This window comes from Corythoichthys intestinalis, chromosome 20, assembly GCF_030265065.1.
Source record: "Corythoichthys intestinalis isolate RoL2023-P3 chromosome 20, ASM3026506v1, whole genome shotgun sequence".
Taxonomy (NCBI): domain Eukaryota; kingdom Metazoa; phylum Chordata; class Actinopteri; order Syngnathiformes; family Syngnathidae; genus Corythoichthys; species Corythoichthys intestinalis.
In genome coordinates this window covers 15846366-15862246 of record NC_080414.1, presented here as the reverse complement: position 1 = coordinate 15862246, position 15881 = coordinate 15846366, and the positions used below count along the sequence as shown (strand labels likewise).

The window sequence follows — 15881 nt, the reverse complement described above, 5'->3', positions numbered from 1 at the left end:
TTTTGTTCATCTTTCAAGCTTTATATTTTCGTATTTGCTTTGGGATTTTCTTGGAAGTTTCCACCCCAAAGGAACTAAACAACCGCAGTAGTCCGAATGAATTGGACGTCGTTACATTGTGCAGGTGTACATAATGGTCAAGTTCCCTCACCCTCATTGCCAAGTTAAAAAGATTAGAGCTCTGGGCCCCACTTCTCCCTCTCAAACAAAACCCACCTTGTACAAAAGAAACTCCTGGACCGCCATCAAAAGCCTGGAAAACCCAAATGGGACCCCCCAAAAAAGCTCAGAACGTGAGCACAATAACAAACTGCAGCGGTTGGATGAAAAGGAACGCTGAGGGCTTTTTGGGTAAGGCATTTGAGGCAGGACAAAGCATCCAAAGCTCAAAGCGTCACCTGCTTTAGGGCATTTCCTGTTTGTTGTCGTCATGGCAACAGGTTAATCTGCCCAGAGCTGGAAATCTCATCAACCAATAGCACAAGTGCAACCAACATTATTATTTTTTGGAGTGTAGACCAGCTGTGTCCCAACTAGGGTTTGACAATTTATTGAAAATGTTATATATTGTGAGACAAATGTTATTGATATGTTCCCAACAAGAATCGAAATATCATTTTAAAAAGATGTCACTGTTTAAAAAACCAAAAGGAACCAACAGGTTGCTACCAAAATCTTTCTTTAGATAAATATTTACTTTAGCTCACTGGCTGCCATCGACAGCGCGAGACAGCCGATTCATTTTGACTGGATTGGATGTCTAGCGCCGTCAAGTGGCACTGAAACCAGAGCAATTGACTTCATAATGTATTGACGGGACACGGGGTGCGGGGCGGATTCATAGGGGGCCTATGTCCGTCAAAGCTGACCAAGTGGAAACACAGACAATGAGTTTGTGAACAAATGCTTAAATCGTGAATTCTTTATAGGTATGGACGTAAAGCAGTCTCGATTCTTGGTTAAAAGCACAATAAAACATAGAGATAGAATTATTTTACGTAAATATTGCGAACTATGAGGCTAGTCACTAAAGAAATTAGTGGCCGCCATATGTAAACAAAGATCTTTTTCCGTTGAAAATTCTTGTGAATAAATGCTTAAATCCCTGAATTCTTTATAGAAATGGACGCAAAAGAGTCTCGATTAATGGTTAAAAGCAAAAAAAAAACATGCAGGTAGCATTTATGTTTGGTAAATATTGCGAAGTAAAATGCCAATGCTGTAGCGGCTAATTTTGCCAATTGATTTTTTTTTCACAACGTTTCAAAATGCATGCATGGTACGAAAAAAATAATAATTACCTTGAATCCTTGAACAAATTACTCCTGAGACAATCCTTCCTGTTTGTATGCAGTACAGCATTCGTACTTTTTCAACCTAAATCCGGCGTTAGATTGCTGCATGTGACCGACTGCTTAAAAACGTAGCGGAGTGTTGGACGGCCCCCTTTGGGAAGGCGTGACGCAGTGAACGGGAAATGTGTCATGTCAATACATTATGAAGTCTATGCCGGAGCATTCACAGCAGCCTTTTGTGGGTTTTTTCAAGTCACATCCTATTCATTTGGTGACATTCTTGAGTCACTTCCTTTTCAGTAATCAAAAATTAAGGGGAAGTGACCTGTAAATGCTCCAAAACTAACAGGAAGTGACCCGTAAATGCCCCCCATTTACTGCAAAATGGGCCCCAAGGGGTGCCATTTGTTTGTGCTACTTTCGCACTAGTTGTTGGTACACCCCTCTGTTCTTCAGAGAGTTGGTACACTTCATCAGCCGCGACGGAGGGGCTGCGATTGATGTCATCACTCGAAATTACCGTATTGGCCCGAATATAAGACAGCCCTGATTATAAGACGACCCCCTCTTTTTCAAGACTGAAAAAAAAAGACTTTTTGAACACCAAATTAATTTTTATACAGAAAATAATTACAGTACATCTGAAACAAATGATTATAACAACATAGTTGAGAGAAAAAGCATGTTATTTTGCCTCATTCAAATCTTAATATCTGAACATTTAAATATGTAAACTAAAGTGCAATCACATTCGTAAATGAATGGCTTCTGGTTTTTGAAATGTAAAAAAAAACAATCTATTGTGATAAAACAACAAAATTTCAATAACTGCATGAACCATCAAAGTGAAGTCTAACTAACTGTAGTCTTGAAACAAATCTGAATAAGGAAAAACATTGCAATAAAATCATCCAAACTGGTTAAACTTGAGAGAGGCTGAGATCTGTCATGACAGAAAATCGCTTCAATGATATCTGATGCCATCTAGCATCGTGAATGGATATAATGTCTAGACTGCGAATATAAGGCAACCCCCACTTTTTCAGTCTTATTTCAATGCAAAAAACACCGTTTAATATTCGGGCCAATACGGTAATATGTCAATACCTATAAAACGATAGCAGCACAAATTAAAAATTTTACAGCACAAAGGAGCACAAATGCAGCATAAACGAATGACACCATTTTGGGTCCATTTGACAATAAATGGGGGCTGCATGACCCCATCGCTCAAAAATAATATCTCAATATCTCAAAAATGATAGCAGCACAAACAAAAATTTTCACCGCACAAAAGTAGCACAAACGATTGACACCATTTTTAGCCATTTTTAATCAAAATGAGGGGGCTGGTTGACCTCAGATTGACCTATATAAGAATTGTTAACATCTCAAAAACAATAGCAGCACAAACAAAAAAAATTTTCAGCACAAACGAGCACAGACCAATGACATAATTTTTCTATAAATTTGTGTCTGATAGTGGGTCGACTTCACAGAGGTTGTGCTGAGCGATCATCACACACTAAAAGTGACTCGTCGCGTTAGCATAGCATTTGCGTTAGCATTAGCATCAACTTAAGCGTGGCGAGCATTCTCTTTAACGCTCAGACCACTTTTTTCACGTTCATGGCTGGTGGGTTTAGTTGAAAATGATGAACTCCTTTCCTTGCTTTGTATGATATTTCGTCGACTGAAACTAGACGAAAACAAATACATTGTGAAATAACTAAAATATGACTAAGACTAACAAGTATTTTTGTCCAAAACACTAAGACAAAAATTAAAAAAGCTGCCAAAAACAACTCTCCAAAAACACCCTCCCTCTTCAAATGGATTGGACGTCTACTAGTGATAAAGTCATTCCAATTCACACCAGTAGGATGAAAATGGCTTGTTTTTCTGTTTATTAGGTGTATCGTAGAATATCGGAGAATGACCAATGTATTGAAAAATGTTGTACCGCCATATCGTGAGATAATGGTTATCGCGAATCTTGTATTGCAAATCGTATCATATCGGGATTAAGATGAGCTCTCTAATTAGGCGTGTGCCGGTATCAGACTCTGACGATATGATAACCTCAAGCTAAAATTTCACTGTTTCATGGTATTGTAATTACAGCTCGAAAACTTTTTTTCCATTTAACAGGTTTTTTATTTTTTAAAACATATGAGCAAATTGGAACATAAGTATAATGTTAAGTTAAAAAAAAAATCTAAATGATATTAAAATAAATGCAGTCCTTTTGGTGAGCCTAAACCAGCAGCCGCAGCTCAACATTATTATCATCAGAAAATAAAATTGAATTATTTTCCATAAAAAGCCCGTGTGTATGACTCGTATCATGTTGACAATGTACACACACTCTCTTTCTCAACACAACAGTTTCCAGAGAGGAAAAAAAAAACACGTTTTACCACCTCTAGACATACTAAACATGCTGGAGTTAACTCTCGTAGCTGGTGGGAAACGTTCATGACAGTGTTTACTAACCTTTAATTTTGTACAAATGCGAAATCATATTGTATCCTCGGCAGCCAACCTCCGCAAACATGTTTTACATGTCGGTTGGCCCTCCTCTAAGCCGCGCTCGTCTGTAACTTTTCTGTTGCTCAAGTATTACCATACCAGCAATTTCATTTTCTTCGATGGGGGGAAAAAGTTCAGGAGTTTTACCTCCTCCAGCAATCGTGTAGCACAGCTGACTCACTGACACAGAGCAACAACCGGTAGGGAAGGGTTGAGCCTTGCAGCTTCAAGCGAGGGATTTTCCTTGCGTTTTTGGGACATAAAAAATAGCTAATACCGTAGGGGACGGTACGATATGGCCATACAACAATTATCGATGCATGGGTCAGGAAATCATTCTACAATATTATAGAATGTATTGATTTTTGGTCACTTCCTGTCAATTTTGGGGCATTTATTGATCACTTCCTGTTGATTTTGGGTTACTGAACAGGGAAGTGACCTGGGAATATCCCCAAATGAATAGGAAGTGACTCAAACCGAAAAGGAAGTGACCTATTAATGCCCCTAAAACCGGTAAGACTCTGTGAATGCTCCGTTTTAGTGCTATTGAAGGGGCTAGACATTTAATCTGTCTATCTATCTTTCTCCCAGTCAAAATGGATTGGACGTCTAGCGCAAGGCCTGCACAAGAAGCTTAAATTCAGCCAAAATTCTGTTGAACTTCTCAGATTTAACCCTAGATGGAGCTAGTCACTTAAACAGTGCCTCTCCATTAGCTCAGGGGTCAAAACCTAGCATGTTAAAATCAATCTAGGAAACTAATAGAATTTGAGTATTTTTTTTTTTTTACATAAATAAACTATGCCTGTCAAAATTATCGCGTTAACAGGCAGTAATTAATTTTTTTAATTAATCACGTTAAAATTTTTGCTGCATTTAATGCACATGCCCCGCTCAAACAGATTAAAATGACAGCACAGTGTCATGTCCATTTGTTACTTGTTTTTTTTTTTGGTGTTTTGTCGCCCTCTGCTGGCGCTTGGGTGCGACTGATTTTATGGGTTTCATCACCATGAGCATTGTGTAATTATTGACATCAACAATGGCGAGTTACTAGTTAATTTTTTGTTTGAAAATGTTTACAAATTTTATTAAAACGAAAACATTGAGAAGGGTTTTAATATAAAATTTCTATAACTTGTACTAACATTTATCTTTTAAGAACTACGAGTCTTTCTATCTCTCTTTGGATCTCTTTAACAGAATGTTAATAATGTTAATGCCATCTTGTTGATTTATTGTTCTAATAAACAAATACAGTACTTATGTACAGTATGTTGAATGTCTTGTGTCTTATCTTTCCATTCCAACACTAATTTACAGAAAAATATGGCATATTTCATAGATGGTTTGAATTGCGATTAATTACGATTAATGAATTTTTAAGCTGTAATTAACTCAATTAAAAATTTTAATCGTTTGACGACCCTAAAATAAACGTAAATAAATAATAATCCAATTTGATGAATTTGAGCTTTCTAGGTTAGGATTGTCTTCACTTTTTTTGGACTTTTTTTGGTTTCTCTTTATTCTAAAATTTTTTTCAGTAGCGTAAATATAAATATACAGTATATGATGCAGTATCCCTATCTTTTTGGATTATTTTGTTGCTTGTAGCTCTTAATTAATTTGATCGAATGATCGCTGCCAGCCCTCCCAGTCGAAATGGATTGGACGTCTATCGCTGTCAATGGCAGCAAATGAGATTAACACTTTAAAATAAATTCATTCAAGTTGAACCTTGCATCGTTCGATTTTTCTGAAAGCAACACCACAACCAGCGCTGCAACGCTTATATGCACTGACAATATAGGCCACTCTGTACATGTCCTGCATTATCGATGCCCAACATCTAAATAGGTCAACCTGCCAAACGCACGCCGACAATTCGGACCAAAACAAATGAGCCCATAAGCAACTTCAAGGACGAGCGCGGCGGCGAGTCGTGTGTAATTAGGTTACAAAACGCTCTATTTAGATCCCCAAAAATCTATAATCTGCCTGTGGAAATGATAGCGATGTTACCGCTGCTAAAATTACAGCACGTCTTAGTATACATTAAGGTTAAAAGCTAGCTCACTGATTGAATTAAAACTCATGAATCAAGCTGACGAAATCATTCCAAAGGTTTTAACATCGTTTTTATTTTATATCCGCGCAAGGATTTCGCTTTCTATTTCCACCTTGGCTCATTGAGTGGAAATCAATCATGTGCAGAAGTTTTTCCCGGAAGCCATTTTGTTTCCACGGCAACAAACCGCCATCGAGCAGGTTCGCATTCCACTGCCGCTATGAAGGGAAGTGCCCCCATTGTCCATTTATGCCTGAAAGTAACACAAAAACACAAAGCCGGACCGACGACCTACTACTTGGCAAACAAAGGCGCGCTTTGACGCTCCAGGTGGGGAAACTAAGTTACTCAAGTCGGGGAACCTCGGCGTATTCCCTTAAAAAGCAAGCCGGGTCTTTTCAACTTGAGCTGTGATGCTACCTTGCATACTAATCACTCTGTCCTCCTTTTTGGGACGGGAGCTGAAGCTTGAAATCACGTGTGCGCACCAAACGTAGGTTGCCCTCTCGCCCGTTCGCTATATGGAAAGGTGCTTTTTGAAAAGCTGAGTCACCGAGTGAACTGCGCTGAACAGGAAACCAGAGTAGAAGAGAAGGAGGCAAGTCAAGCTTTCTCTACCGGGCCTATAAAATCACATCCATGCAGTTAGTTATTATAAAAAACAGCCTCTCAAATGCAAGGCAAGCCAACGCAGCACTTTCAGTCACCAAGCACGTATACCATATGAATCACCAGCAAGAGGGAACAGAAGACATTAATGGCTGCTCTTGTGAAAAGCGGCTCTTTGTATGATACCAAATGTTCGCGCTTTCTTTCCCGGTTAAATTGAAGGAAGGCATAAGTAAAGTGTTGGACTAACTAACTAACACACTAGGGCTAATTGTGGGAGTCATTAAACGACAAAACAAATTAAAACCGCTTATTTTCAGTTTAGCTTCTCAGGGTAAACAATAATTATGATGTTTTCAAGTTAAAAAAGAAAAAGCATTGTTTTCAATTTGATAGAATATTTTAACATTTAACAGCAGCAAATTATGGTAACTCAAGGTTTTGACTAGCTTGTAATGTCAAAGCTAAACTTAGCTAAAAGAAGCTAGTTGTATCCTTGCTTCTCATTTGAAAATGTATAATTAAAAACTCAAAAATAATTCTTTTAAAGTATAGCCCCAAAATTAGCAATAGCAACTAAGCTATTTAGCCAAATTTGTTTTCATTATTATTATTATTATTTTTTTTATGTAACATTAAAAAACAAACACACTACACAGCTAACTGTGGAACACACAAAACAACACAACAACAAATTAAAACCGCTTATTTTCTGGTTAGCTACTCATGATAAACAATAATTATGCTCTTTTCAAGTAAAAAAAAAAAAACATTGTTTTCAATTTGGTAGAATATTTTAACATTTAACAGTAGCAAATTATGTTAACTAAAGGTTTTGACTAGCTTGTAATGTCAAAGCTAAACTTAGCTAATAGAAGCTAGTTGTATCCTTGCTTCTCATTTAAAAATGTATAATTAAAAACTCAAAAATAATTCTTCTTAAAGTATACCCCCAAAATTAGCAATAGCAACTAAGCTATTTAGCCAAATTTGTCTTAATTTGTTTTCTTTTTTTTATGTAACATTAAAAAACAATAACACAACACACCTAACTGTGGAACACGCCAAACAACACAGCAACAAATTATAACCGCTTGTTTTCAGTTTAGCTACTCACGGTAAACAATAATTATGATCTTTTCAAGTAAAAAAAAAAAGTTGTTTTCAATGTGGTAGAATATTTTAACATTTAACAGCAAATTTTGTCAACTAAAGGTTTTGAATAGCTTGTAATGTCAAGGCTAAACTTAGCTAAAAGAAGCTAGGTGTATCCTTGCTTCTCATTTGAAAATGTATAATTAAAACCTCAAAAATAAATCTTCTTTAAGTTTACCCCAAAAATTAGCAATAGCAACTAAGCTATTTAGCCAAATTTGTCTTCATTTGTTTTCTTTTTTTTATGTATCATTAAAAAAACAAACACACTGCACACAACAACACAGCAACAAATTATAACCGCTTATTTTCTGGTTAGCTACTCATGTTAAACAATAATTATGCTCCTTTCAAGTAAAAAAAACAACAACATTGTTTTCATTTTGGTAGAATATTTTAACATTTAACAGTAGCAAATTTTGTCAACTAAAAGTTTTGACTAGCTTGTAATGTCAAAGCTAAACTTAGCTAAAAGAAGCTAGTTGTATCCTTGTTTCTCATTTGAAAATGTATAATTAAAAACTCAAAAATAATTCTTCTTAAAGTATACCCCAAAATTAGCAATAGCAACTAAGCTATTTAGCCAAATTTGTCTTCATTTGTTTTCTTTTTTTAGGTAACATTAAAAAAACAAACACACTACACAGCTAACTGTGGAACACACCAAACAACACAGCAACAAATTAAAACCGCTTATTTTCTAGTTAGCTACTCATGTTAAACAATAATTATGTTATTTTCAAGTTTAAAAAAAAAAGCATTGTTTTCAATTTGGTAGAATATTTTAACATTTAACAGTAAGAAATTATGGTAACTCAAGGCTTTGACAAGCTTGTAAGGTCAAAGCTAAACTTAGCTAAAAGAAGCTAGCTGTATCATTGCCTCTCATTTGAAAATGTATAATTAAAAACTCAAAAATATTTCTACTCTTCTACTAAATAATACCACAAATCCCCAAAATTAGCTATCGCAACTGAGCTATTTAGCCAAATGAGTTCATTTTTTTTCCTTTTTTTTTTTTTTTTTAATGTAACGTTAAAAAACAACAACCACACTACACCAACTAACTGTGGAAAACACAAAAAACACAGCAACAAATAAAAAATGAATTTAAACATAAACAACAGCTCATTTTGAGTTTTGAGTAGGCATGTCTCGATCCGATCACCTGATCGGAGATTCTCAGAGGATCGGAATCGAGTGAAAAGTATCGGGTCTTTATTTTTTTTAAAAATCATTTTATGTTTTTTCTACTTCAGGCTCGTACAGCACCACAGCCTCTCACCCACCCTCCTACTAAGCAGTGCAGTCAAACTGTCCAGCTTGCGTTTGGTACTCAAAGTTAACGGTGATTGACTGGTTTGTAGCTTTGATCTTGTCAGAGAAGCTTGGTAGCTCTACTATCAAAGGCACAAATGTGTCAATCATCGTTAAATTTGCATAAGTGTACCGTGGCAATTCATTGTATATGTGAGAGGCTGTTCTCAGCAGCACGAGTGGATTTGATTGGACTCACTCAATGAAGCATTTAATAAACACAAGCATTTTTCTATGTTATTTGGATTTTTTTTGTTTTAAAGAAAAACTTTTTCGGTATCTGATCGGAACTCTGTATCGGCAGATTCTCGTAATCAGGTGACTCGGACTCAGAACGTCCCTAGTTTTGACTCAACTACTCTTAGCAAACAATAATACCAGTAACAAAAAAATTGTTGCATTGATGCAATTTGCTGCAACGATAAATTGATTAACTCAAGTAATTCGATTAGAAAAAAAGCTTCGGATCCGATTTTTCTGCTTTGAGTATTCGTTTAATTAGTGACATTGTAATTGTTGTTTTGAAAGAGTTTGCATTTAGTTTTATTGATTTGGGTAGATGCACTGCCTTCTAGTGGCAACAGTGAATATGACATAATTCATTTTACAAGTCCAACATAAGGTGAGTATTTGTTTCAGCTCGTTTTTTTTAATGCATTCGTAACTTAATTATAATTATTATTAATTTTATAAGTATAGTTAGCCGTTTTTTGTGGGAATATGTGTTTGAACGATTTGTTAAGAGTATTAAAAAAAAAAGTTAGCATTTTATAGCATTTAAGCTAGCGGACTTTTGCTATGCAAGGTAGCCAAATATTCTTTTGTTGTATTTAGATCCTCATTTATTCATTTATTTTTATACCGTTTGAGGCTGAGCTCAGGTAATTTATTTTCAAATGAGGGTGCAATTCTGCATCGTTTGAAGAAACATTCATTATTTTAATTTTATTTTGTGTTCGCATTTAATGCTCTTTTGCAAGCGCAATCTTAGCAAGCCTTTGTCTCACATCTCCTAAAAAAAATTTCTGCAACGCATTAAATGTTTCCAATTCGATTACTCGATTATTAAGTGTTACTAACTAGTTGATAGATTAATCGATTACTAAAATAATCGATAGCTGCAGCCCTAATTTGATCCTATATACATTTTTTCGGGTCCTGAATCCAAAACTAACCATAGTTGTTTTCTGAAAGCTCTCGTTTTTTTTTTTTTGGGGGGGGGGGGGGGGGGGGGGGGTTGGAATCCAAGTTTAAACTGTCTTGGACTAAACCATCGAGGAACATCTGGTTAAGCGAGCACAAACGTGACCTGAACGGGCCTTTCCCTTGAATTCTCTTGATTTGAGGTACTTGAGTAAGTGCTATTTAGACAAAACGTGGCTTGACTATGAGGAAATTTCAAGATCTGCCCAGGAACGAATGGGTTCATTCCTTTTTGGAGCGGAAAAAGGACAAGAATGTGCCAGAATATGAAGGGCTCTCATAGAAACTGCCCTGACTGTTGTCTTGGGCCAACTCATCACAGCCAAGGGTCATCCTTTGTTTTCCCAGAACGAGATGACAGGTCCGTCTTCATTTACACTCAGGTCGTAGGGAAGATGCCGAATCCAGAGGAAAAAACAGCGCGGAACCCTTGCCATTAATGCAAACGCTAAAGAGTGATGATGTCACATAAAACTTGCTGATATGCACAAGACATCATATATTTCAAGTGGTTTTACTGAATTTGTCTCTCATTATGATTTCTAAACCATCCAGGATAATAACGCCACAAAAATTTTTGCATGATAATTTTCATTTTCTTTTGTTAGTAATAATAAAGGCCTGATTTTTTACAAGATGTGTATTAGTGCTGCAACGATTAATCGATTAACTCTAGTAATATAATTAGTAAAAAAAAAAGTTTTGAGTTGAATTTTACTGCTTTGAGTATTCATTTAATTAGAGTGGCGTTTAATGGTTTGTTGTGAAAGTGTATACATTTAGTATTATTGATTTGGGTGGATACACTGCCCAGCCAGTAGCGGCAACAGTGAATATGACATAACTAATATAACATGGCTGGATCCAGCTGCTCCCTGTTAAGACCAACATAAGGTTGTAAGCTTTTGTTTGAGCGAAAAAATATTGTTGATGCATTCGTAATTTAGTTTAGAGGTGCATTTAGCAGTTTTTTGTGGCAATACGTGTTCAAACGATTTGTTAAGAGCGTTGAAAAAAAAAGTTAGCATTTTATAGCATTTAAGCTAGCAGACTTTTGCTACGCAAGTTAGCCAATTGTTCTTTTGTTGTACTTCAATCTAGTGCTGCAACGATTAATCGATTGAGTATTCGATTAGAAAAAAATATTCGAATTAAATTTTGTTGCTTTGAGTATTCGTTTAATTAAAGTGGTGTTGAAATGGTTTAGTTTTATTGATTAGGGTGGATACACTGCCCTCTGGTCTCCCTCTTTTCATATGGCTGAATCCAACTGCTCGCTGTTAAGACCAACGTAAGCTAAGTTTTTGTTTGAGCTAATGTTTTTTAATGCATTCATAATTTAGTTTATAGGTATATTGAGCCATTTTTGTGTGAATATGTGTCTGAACCTTTTATTAAGAGCATTGGGGGAAAAAACCAAGCATTTTATAGCATTTAAGCGAGCGGACTTTTTCTATGTAAGTTAGCAAATTGTTCTTTTGTTTTTATCCTGTTTTAGGCTCAGTTTTCCTGTTCCTTATCCGATTACTCGATTATTCGAAGTAAGTAGTCCATCGATTAATCGACTACTAAAATATTCAATAGCTGCAGCCCTACTTCAATCCTCATTTATTAATTTTCATTACCGTTTGAGGCTAAGCTCAGTTATTTTAAATTTATATTTAAGTGCGTTTATTGCTCTTGTGAAGTGAAAGTGCAATTCTGAATAGTTTGGATAAACAATCGGGAATTTTATTTTGTGTTTGCAATGAACGCTCTTTTGAAAGCACATATTTATTTTACATCTCCTAAAATTTATTCTGCAACGCATTAAATGTCCAAATCCGATTGCTCGATTATTCTAACTACCGTATTGGCCCGAATATAAGACGGTGTTTTTTGCATTGAAATAAGACTGAAAAAGTGTGGGTCGTCTTATATTCGCGGTCTAGACGTTATACCCATTCACGACGCTAGATGGCGCCTGATATCATTGAAGCGATGTTCTGTCATGACAGATCTCAGCTACTCTCAAGTTTAACCAGTTTGCATTATTTTATTGCAATGTTTTTCCTTATTCAGATTTGTTTCAAACTAGAGTTACAGTTAGACCTCACTTTGATGGTTAATGCAGTTATTGCAATTTTGCTGTTCTATCACAATAGATTGGTTTATTTACATTTCAAAAACAAGAAGCCATTCATTTACAAATGTGATTGCATTTTAGTTTACATATTTCAATGTTCAGATATTAAGATTTGTATGAGGCAAAATAACATGCTTTTTCTCTCAAATATATTGTTATAATCATTAGTTTCGGATGTACTGTAATTATTTTCTGTATAAAAAAATTAATTTGGTGTTCAAAAAGTATTTTTTCAAACTTGAGTCTTGAAAAAGAGGGAGTTTTCTTATAATCAGGGCCATCTTATATTCAGGCCAATACGGTAATTGATAAATTTATCCATTACTAAATAATCGATAGCTGCATCCCTAATGTGTATATCGTGAGATCGTGGCGAGGGTAATGTGAAATTCCGTCCAACAGGAAGACCTAAATGTGCAATTTATTCTTTAAAAATGTTTTTTGTTTATTCTAATAATATGAGTGTGTTTTAAACACCCGCTTGTGGTTAATTAACGCCACAAACATTATTTACATTGCGTATATATAACATAGTAATACTTTATTAATAAGGATCATAGTAAATGTAACACAGTACACTTGACGAAAAATGTTCTAATTGTGTGAGTGAAAATCAAATTATCAGTAAAATGGCACAAGTGAAACTTTTTGACAAGATGAGGAAGACAAATAAGATAAGTGGTGCTCCCATGTAACCAGGCCAGCAACCCCATCCCTCCCTCCTTTTCTCCCGGGCTCGGGCTCCCTTTCACGGGGGCTCAAGTGTCTCGTTTCCCCATAGGCAGTCAAGGTTAACAAGCTGGTGTCTAGTGAAGCTCGGAGGCTGCTACAGCAAAGTGGCTGATGATGCAGACGCCAAACTAGTCCAGCACCCCCACCCCCCCACCACCACCACCTCGCTCCGCTATCCCCCCAACCACATCCCCAATTCCCCCTAATGCCTGCTGCACTATGCGGCTGTAGCTGAGGCCAAAAACACCACCATTTTACGTTGAAAATCCCCATTTCAGTATGAAAATAAAAACGAAACAGCAGTTTACACGACGGATGCTGCACCAACGTTCTAATAATAGTATTTAAAAAAAAAAAAAAAAAAAAAAAAGAATCATGTCCGCTCCGTACCTTTCTCTCCATCCTCTATGTGAGTGCTTTTTCAGCCGACTCAACAGCACCAAGTGTCGGATGCGTGCAGTCGTCCGGTCCGGTCCAGTCCGGTGTGGTCCAGTCAGGTCTTTTCCTCAACTTCCTCGCGGCTTTTTAAGAGCAACCTCCAAAAAAAGCTAGGGAGACTTGACTGTCACTTCCCCATCACTAAACGGCGACTTGTTAGCGCTACTGCTGGCCTTGCGGGACGCCGGAGATGGAGCCGCCGCCAAGCCGGGATTGGTGAAGCCTCGCTGGGGAAAGGGAAGCGAGGAGCGGCGCAGGCGCGGTCTGCCACCGGAGAAGTCGATGTGATGAAAAATGACCACAGGCAGGCAGGGAGTGTCGTCAAATTGTTATCCTCCTCGCTGTTTTTTTTTTTTTTTCTGTTGGCTGGAGGGTTTCCTACAGTGCAACACCTCTCTACTATTTTTTTCCGTTAAATTCTCAAATAGCAGACACAAAGAGACTGCCTGTTTTTTTCTCCACTCTTTTTGGGGAGGGGGATGTTTTAAAAAATGCAGGGTGTGCAGAAAAAAAACTAGACGCACATGAAGGGAGCAACACTATGGAAAAGCATTCGTTAAAAAATGACAAATTTATCATACTGTGGATGCAATTAGAGACACCAATATTTCTATTAGATACCATTCATCAAAATTAAATTTTACCAATATTTTATATAAGGGGTGTCAAACTCATAAACAACGTGGGCCAAATAGTAGTTATGGATTTGTTTAGGACGGCATTATTTTACTAGTTGATTATCTAATTAGATTTTGATAGTCGATGAATGTTCACACAGAGGTTTTTGACCCAAAAATGATCCAAAATCTGTTTTTTTTGTTTCATGTTTTTATTAACATTTACATTTTTTTCATAGAAAAAAAAATCTATTTTTAAAATTTGAATTTGGAGAACAAACCCAGAAAATATTCTATTTTTCTTTTTTTTTTTTAAAAAAAGGGGTTATTTTTCCGTTTAATTAAAAAAATGTTTTGTAATGTTTTCATTTTCTATTATGAACAAAAATGAAAAACAAAATGTTTAAAAAAAAAAAAAAAAAAAAGGTAACTTCTGTTTTTTTCATAGCACTCGATCTTTCATTGAGCACTATAGTAATTTTATATTTTATTTCATTAAGAAACATGGAGTCGATGCACATTGCTTTCGCAGGCCACTCAGCATCAAGTTGCGTGCCGGCTTTGGCCACCTGCCTTTTCTTTTTTTTTCTGGTTTTCGAGCCCTTACCGTCTTTTACAACGCTGTGGTGCCTTGAATTAGGCATGTGCCAGTATGATATTCTGACGGTATGACAACCTTAATCCAAAATATCACGGTTTCACGGTATTGCAATTACAGCTCTAAAATGTGGTACTTTGAGATATCTGGGTTGTTTAAAAAAAATCCATTGAACAGGATTTTTATTTTTCAAAACATTAGCAAATAGGAACATAAGTATAATGTTAGGTTAAAAAAAAAATCTAAATAAAATGTAAATAAATGCAGTCCTTTAGGTGAGCATAAATGCACAGCCACAGTTCAACATTATTACAATAAGAACAAAAATAATTGAATTATTTTCCATAAAAAGTAAGTATGACTTGTGTCATGTTTACACTATACACACACTCTTTCTTAACACACAGTTGCCAGATAGAAAAAAAACCTCACGTTTTAACACCGCTAGACACACTAAACATGCTGGAATTAACTCTTGTAGCTGATGTGAAACATTCATGACACTGTTTACGAACCTTTAATTTTGTATAAATGCAAAATCATATTGGAGGTATTGCCTCCTCGGCACCACCCTCCGCAAACATGTTTTACATGTCGGTTGGCCCTCCTCATATAAGCCACAGCCATCTGTAACCGAAGTATTGCCATACCAGCGATTTCGTTTTCAATGAAGGAAAAAGTTCAGGAGTTTCACCTCCTCCAGTCATCGTGTAGCACAGCTAACTCACTGACAACTGAGCAACAACCGACAGGGGAGGGTTGAGCCTTACAGCTGCAAGAAAGGGATTTCTCCATGCATTTTTGGGACATAAAAAAATAGCTAATACCTTAGGGACGGTATGGTGGGAAATTTTTGCAGTTTTGAAACCTTAACATTTTCATACCTCGGTACACCTTGAAATTGGTAATCGGCACATGTCTACTTGACGTAAGAGTTTAAATCACTCCACAACAGTGCTCACAAAGAAAAAAGGCTAAAATAAACTTTTTTCATTTTGATAAGAACGCAAGCATTCTATAATATTGTACTTAATGAAAACATATATACAAGTTACTAAGGGTGTAACGGTACATGTATTTGTATTGAACCGTTTCGGTACTTGGTGCTCGGTTCGGAACGGAGGTGTACCGAACGAGTTTCTGACATAATGTAACCCTTACTTTTCGAGGCTGTGAGTCGATCGGG

At 36.3% G+C, this 15881-nt stretch overlaps 1 protein-coding gene across 1 annotated transcript in view; it reads right to left on the bottom strand.

Moving 5' to 3' along the window:
• smarcd3b (SWI/SNF related, matrix associated, actin dependent regulator of chromatin, subfamily d, member 3b) overlaps positions 1–13868 on the bottom strand; it is a 57674-nt gene extending 43806 nt beyond the window's left edge. The window contains exon 1 of the mRNA XM_057824266.1: positions 13433–13868. Within this exon, the coding sequence (XP_057680249.1) occupies positions 13433–13444 (12 nt within the window). The 5' untranslated portion in view covers positions 13445–13868. The remainder of the gene's footprint in view (positions 1–13432) is intronic.
• Positions 13869–15881: the final 2013 nt, after the last annotated feature.